The sequence below is a fragment of the Pelodiscus sinensis genome, chromosome 3 (genome assembly GCF_052426305.1).
Source record: "Pelodiscus sinensis isolate ZL-2025 chromosome 3, ASM5242630v1, whole genome shotgun sequence".
NCBI classification, from domain to species: domain Eukaryota; kingdom Metazoa; phylum Chordata; order Testudines; family Trionychidae; genus Pelodiscus; species Pelodiscus sinensis.
The window spans coordinates 90,111,036-90,117,106 of NC_143054.1; the positions used below are offsets into that span (position 1 = coordinate 90,111,036).

General features: G+C 44.4%; 1 protein-coding gene across 17 annotated transcripts in view; it reads right to left on the bottom strand.

Moving 5' to 3' along the window:
- TRDN (triadin) overlaps positions 1-4,392 on the bottom strand; it is a 313,306-nt gene extending 308,914 nt beyond the window's left edge. For 9 of the 17 annotated variants that reach the window (XM_075924095.2, XM_075924093.2, XM_089777241.1 and 6 more), the window contains exon 1: positions 3,902-4,390. In XM_075924095.2, coding sequence (XP_075780210.2) covers positions 3,902-3,923 — 22 coding nt within the window. In that variant the 5' untranslated portion in view covers positions 3,924-4,390. Of the gene's footprint in view, positions 1-3,901 lie in introns of all 17 variants that reach the window. The other 8 variants (XM_089777234.1, XM_075924089.2, XM_089777237.1 and 5 more) reach the window with 2 other exon arrangements.
- Positions 4,393-6,071: the final 1,679 nt, after the last annotated feature.

The window sequence follows — 6,071 nt, forward strand, 5'->3', positions numbered from 1 at the left end:
TCTGGTTGCCATGAGATGCTCTCTCACATTTATGCATGATAATTTATGGGGCAAGTTCAACTTAAGCTAAACAACTGACATAGCTCCAGTTACTTAGCTTATTCCGACTTTAGCCCTGCTGTGTAGATCAGCGTTTCCCAAACTATGGGCCACGGCCTGATACCGGGCCGTGGGAAAAAAATACCCGGCCTCAGCATGGCTGCCAGGGTGTTCCGGGCTCCTGGACTACCCGTGCAGCACTGGATTCCCCAAGTCCTCAGCCGGGATGGGCAGATGCAGCCGTATGTTTCAGGCTCCCGGCAGAGGCATAGTGAGGGTTACCAGGTGAGCTCTTATTGCTGGCTGTGGAATGGGGAGGGAGGGTTGGATATGGGCCGCAGGGAAACAGGGTCGGGGCAGTGGAGCTGCCCGGGGGAGATAGGGAGGGGAACCGGCCAGTGGAAGCAGGGCTGGCCGGGGGCCCGGGAGCAGTGGAGCTGGCCAGGGGAGATCGCGGGGGTGGGGGGAACTGGTTGGCGCAGGCAGTGAGGCTGGCTGGGGGAGATCGCGGGGCTGGCTGGGGAACCAGCTGGTGGACGCAGGGCGGGGAGGGGGGAGAGAATCGGCCAGCGGGGAGAGGGACAGTTCAGGGCGCACGCAGATCCTGAATAAAAATTTAAAAGCAGTACCCTTTAAATATCCCCACTGCTGACAGTGAGGTTTAAAGGCACTACAATGTGTAAGAATGGAGAGAACCTGGTGCATTCACCATCCGGAATGAGAATATGGATAAAAAATTCCAAAGATGGTGTCAGCTTTCTGACAATAAGGGTATGTCTAAACTACATGGCTCCGTCAACGGAGCCATGTATATTTGTTTGTTCGGCAAAGGGAAATGAAGCCGCTATTTAAATAATCGCAGCTTCATTTAAATTTAGAGGGCTGCCGCGCTGAGCCGACAAACAGCTGATCAGCTGTTTGTCGGCTCAGTGCGCTAGTCTGGATGCTCCCCTGCCGACATGAAAGCCCTTTATCGACCTCCCCGGTAAACCTCATCCTACAAGGCATAACAGGGAGGTCGATAAAGGGCTTTCAGGTCGGCACGGGAGTGTCCAGACTAGCACGCTGAGCCAACAAACAGCTGGTCAGCTGTTTGTCGGCTCAGCGTGGCAGCCATTTAAATTTAAATGAAGCCATGATTATTTAAATCGCGGCTTCATTTCCCTTTGCCTATCAGCCTAATTTACATGGCTCCATCGAGGGAGCCATGTAGTTCAGACACACCTTAAATAAGCCCCTTTTCAATACACGATGTGGTGGCGCAGGGTTTTATTGGATTACAGTCCATTTTTCCAATCCATATGCCCTTAACTTACTGGTAAGAATGTTGTGGATGGCCGTATCAAAAGCTTTGCTAAAGCTGGCCCTGGGGGCTTTGGGAGGACCAAAACCAATGTATTTGCATATTCATCATTTGCTTAATGAATATGCAAATCTGCAAATGAATGTTACCAGTCCTCTGAAAGCTCGTGAATGGATTTACTGGTCCCCGTGTCAAAAAGTTTGGTGTAGATGAACCCTATCAGCTCATGGACTGCAAAGGAGTAAGACTGTATCGCACTGGGGATTTGAACTTGCAAGCTTCTTCATTTGCAGCAACAACAGTTCAGCAGAGATACTCCACCATGAAACTATAGCTTCAAATTCAAAATACAATATGCTGTCATGGATTAAAACTTTACACCACCTAAGGAATCAGCTCTAAAAAGAATCAAATGATCAGCGTAACCTTCCTCCACACATAAAGGAGAAGATTGCTTCTATGGCCTTGTCAATCTATGTGCTGAATGTCAGCCTGCAGTGGAACTGACATCTATTGCCACGTGAAGCCATCACTGCCTTACACAAGGCCAAAAGAGTCACATCATTCAGGTCTGCCAACAGAGGGAGCAAAGGGGACAACTGCCCCTGAGGCCCAGCAATTGAGAAGGGCCTGGGGCTCCTGCTTGCTGCTGCACTTGCAGCAGTGGTGTCTTTAAATCACCGCTGGAGCCCTGTGTGGCATTCTGCAGAGCCCCAGATGGTGCTGGAGGGGGCACACTGTGGGCAGCACTGAAGGTTGGCTGTCCAGTCCCACCCCTTTTGCTCAAGACCCCACCCCTTCCAGGAGTGTGGAGCCGGGGTACCCCCCCACACACCTTGTTTAGGGGCCCGACAAATCTGTTGGCTCCTTTGACATCATTACAGCTGAACAGAGCCTTTAAGTGTGACAGGGCTATTTAGAGTCTTCTGAACAGTACTATTGATGACTTTTTAAAAAAGTACTTTTCATTTCACTTAGCAGATGCCAAATTCCGAAACACAGAATAATTATATAGCTGTGTAATGCAGCTAAATCATTTACACATTTGAAAGTCCTTGTGTGATTCATAGTAATTTTGAGCTAGTCTGCATTAAGAGAGTGCCAGTTAGGAATATCTACCCAAGCAAGGAACTACCCATAAAAATAAAAAGTTAAATTTAAAACACCCCACCAGACCTAAGCATATTTCACTCTCAGATTCCTGCATACAAGTCCCTTTGACACCTGTGGTAATACCCAGTATGTATCTGAGAACAATTATAACTCTCCAGATAGCAAAAACAAAAAGAGCAGTGTTTTCACCAAATTTGGATAAGAATTTCTACATGAACTAGCCTCAGCATTTGTGATATAGCTGTCTGGCTGTACCACCTGTTTTAGTACTGTTTGCTGCCAGGAACAAATTATATACACTCCTCTACTCGGTGATGATTTGAAAAAAAGCCACATGCACCTCACCCACATCAGTCTTATGTTTGCTCTTGCTAACATCAAGCCAGAATACTACAGGTTGTTATGCTGCAAATTTTACAGCCTTTGGGAAACAGATTCATTCACACATCCTCTCAAACTGAATGGTTAAAATTGAAGAGTGTAAAGTACAGATTTAATAGTCTGAAACACTATCCCAATCAAAATAAACCTAAACTTTTGGAAGACTGTCAAATAGCCTATTTTGTGTAAAAGCCATTATTAAACTTGAGGATGATAAGTGGACTGATCCACAATGGAAAAAAATCTGGCAGAAGAATCCGCTAAAATATTTGATATTTGAGTAAAAAAGGTGGAATTTAAAACAGTTTTCTTCTTGCACTGTTGTTTATAAAATATTGTCATGCATCTAAAAAGTTATTTAAATATGAATGGCCAGGATATATTAAAGTACATTAAATATTCATGTGTTTGGATAAATGTTTTGTGGTTTATATGATTATTATTTCTCATTCTTTGGGCCTAGCCCTAGAGTAGTTATTCAAGTAATGTTCTCATGGGCTTCCATAGGAACTTTACCTGGATAAGACCTGTAGGGTCAGTAAATACTGTTTACTTTCAATTCATATTAAAACTTAGCTTATAAATATAGGCCCTAGTCTTGCAAATGGTTCTGCACAAGTGTGCCTCGGTGCCTCTACTGAACCAGAAGCAAAATCAGCACTACAGAGCTGCTTTCTGTCATATGCAAAACTCGACACATTTCAATGCTAATTTTGCTGATAGGAGATTTGTATGTGCAAGGATGTCAGAACTGGACCTATTGGTATGAAGCCCAATAGCTCCAGTTCAGTATGCATTCCCCTCCTTGTGTCACTTTAGGGTCACTGTCTAAGCTACGGTTGCTCAGGTTACATGGCCAATGCTATTATTAGAGGTGTGTGGTGATCTAGCTTCACTAACTAGCAGTAGAGTCTCCAGCTGCCAGACTTCTCACACAATAACCCACCCTTCAGGAAAACTGCTATTCCCCCAAAAAGCAATAAATCACACTGACACGCTGACTCAATTACACTGTCAAAGTACAAATTGTTTCCAATTAATTATATTTGAAAATAGTTACAGTACCTTCTGTTGTAATCTCGGCCATAGCAGTGACGGTGCAAGATACTCTGCTAAGCAGGTCAGGTTATACCAGCAGTTTAGATAATTCTTCTGGGTCACTGACTCTATCTGGAGATTTAGAAATAAAAGGTGGGAGGGCCTCCTCTTTCCCTATTCTGTTTCTTCCTTTGTGCCTCGCTGAACTTGTCTTCTCTGTAGAGTCCTGGCCCCCCAGAACAACCTAAGCCTTTCCCAAGGCAATGCCTGCACTTCAGACTAAAGTATCAGCGTGTAACAAAAATAGCCGTGCCTCCCAGTGGATCTTCAGCACACGAGCCACACACCCTATAAATACAAATAAAAATCCCCAGATCCAAAGGGGACAGCAGAGCATGGAAAGGCAGCAAAAGCAAAGGAACTGGAAAGAACTGTTTAAAGCCCCTGCAGCTTCACTAATATAATTACAGTTCTGGGGGGGGAGGGTGCGAGGAGGTAGGTCAGAAAATATGAAATACAGAGTTCAAAGTAACCTTATCCCCATCCTAGCTCAAATTTATTCTTAGCACACTTAATTCTTGGCACATTCTTCCTGGCCTTATTAGGATTGGGGAGGGTCCTATGAAGTCTACCAGTCAACAACAGAGAGGGTAAATGTGGGTAATTTTCTCCATTTTGATTCCCAATCAAGTTACTGACACACAACCAGGAAAGTCATTTTAGATCATAGACATCACCCATTAAGAACTTTACCCTTGCCCTTTGTTCAGTTAATTCACACACCTCCAAAGGTGTTTTTTTTAAGTGTTGCTGACTATATGTAAATAAAATGCTTGGATTAAAGGATGCAAGCTATATCCATTCACCTCTACAATTTTTAAGCAGACCAGATTTTCTTTCCTAGGACAAATTCAAAAATCTCAGGCAAACCAAATTTTGTGCAGTGTGTTTAGAGACAAACTTATACAAAACTTATACAAAAATCAATAGATTTTTTTTAAGTTCTAGTTGTTTTATTAAAAAAACCAAACAAACATGCTCTCCACTGTAGTGCTTGAAATGCCAGCAGAATGGGAGGAAGAACATGACTGACAAAATGTGGTTGAACCAGTATTATTCCTCAGCATGTAGGCTCTGAAAACTGATTAGCAGCCTTGCAGCTGGTGAACTTACAGTCAGCTTATTTCTACTGCAATGACTGGCATTTGCTCTTCTCATCTACCCTGCACCTGAAGTAAGCACCTAGTTATGTGGCAAGGTGCAAGGAAAGAAATCTGGCGGGATGGGTGAGAAGCAGAAAGGAAGGCAAATGATTCAGAATAAGTAAATGAGAGAAGAGAATGAGAGTGAATGAGTGGGCCAAGAATGTTCTTAAGTAGATCAGGGCAAAGACCACATCTAAACATTTCACAAACAAATATGCCACGTGCTTGTGTTTCTGTCTATCTGCCCTCACTCTCAGTCCCCTCCATGTACTCTCCCATCTCCATTGCTGGAGAAGCACTGAGGCACCATGTCTATGCCCTCTCTTTTCCTCAGCTGCTTCATGCTGAACTAGTCCCAGAAAAGGAAGAGGAGACAAAGCCCAGCTGGTGGTAATGGTTCCATCTCAGCGGCAGTGTGAGCAGGCAGAGAAATGGTGTGGGTACCCCTGCAGCATTCTGGAAGGGCTGCAAGGAGGCACAGCAGGACTGCCAAATGCAGGAACATTACATGAGAATCATGACATGTGGCAGCTCAACGGCTAATTTCACAGACACTGCCTGAAATGGAGACCTGGGTGAGAGCGGGGCATTTTCTATGCAGGAGATCAGCTTGTCTTTGGCTTCAGGGGAAACATTCAATCAGTGCGCCAAGGGTGAGTTAAGTTAGAGACACATGAAAATAGAACCTACTGGCTCTGAATGAAGAGGAATATTCTTTGGGGCTGAGCAAGGGAGGATCCTCTAGTGAACCTTAGAGATGAGCAGGACACCACAAGACCTATTTAAACTGTTGACTCTGATCATAAGATCTAGCCTCCAGGGCTGTGTCTAGATTGGCATGATTTTCCGCAAATGCTTTTAATGGAAAAGTTTTCCGTTAAAATCATTTTTGGAAAAGAGCGTCTAGATTGGCATGGATGCTTTTCTGCAAAAGCACTTTTTGCGGAAAAGCGTCCGTGCCAATCTAGACACGCTTTTCTGCAAAAAAGCCC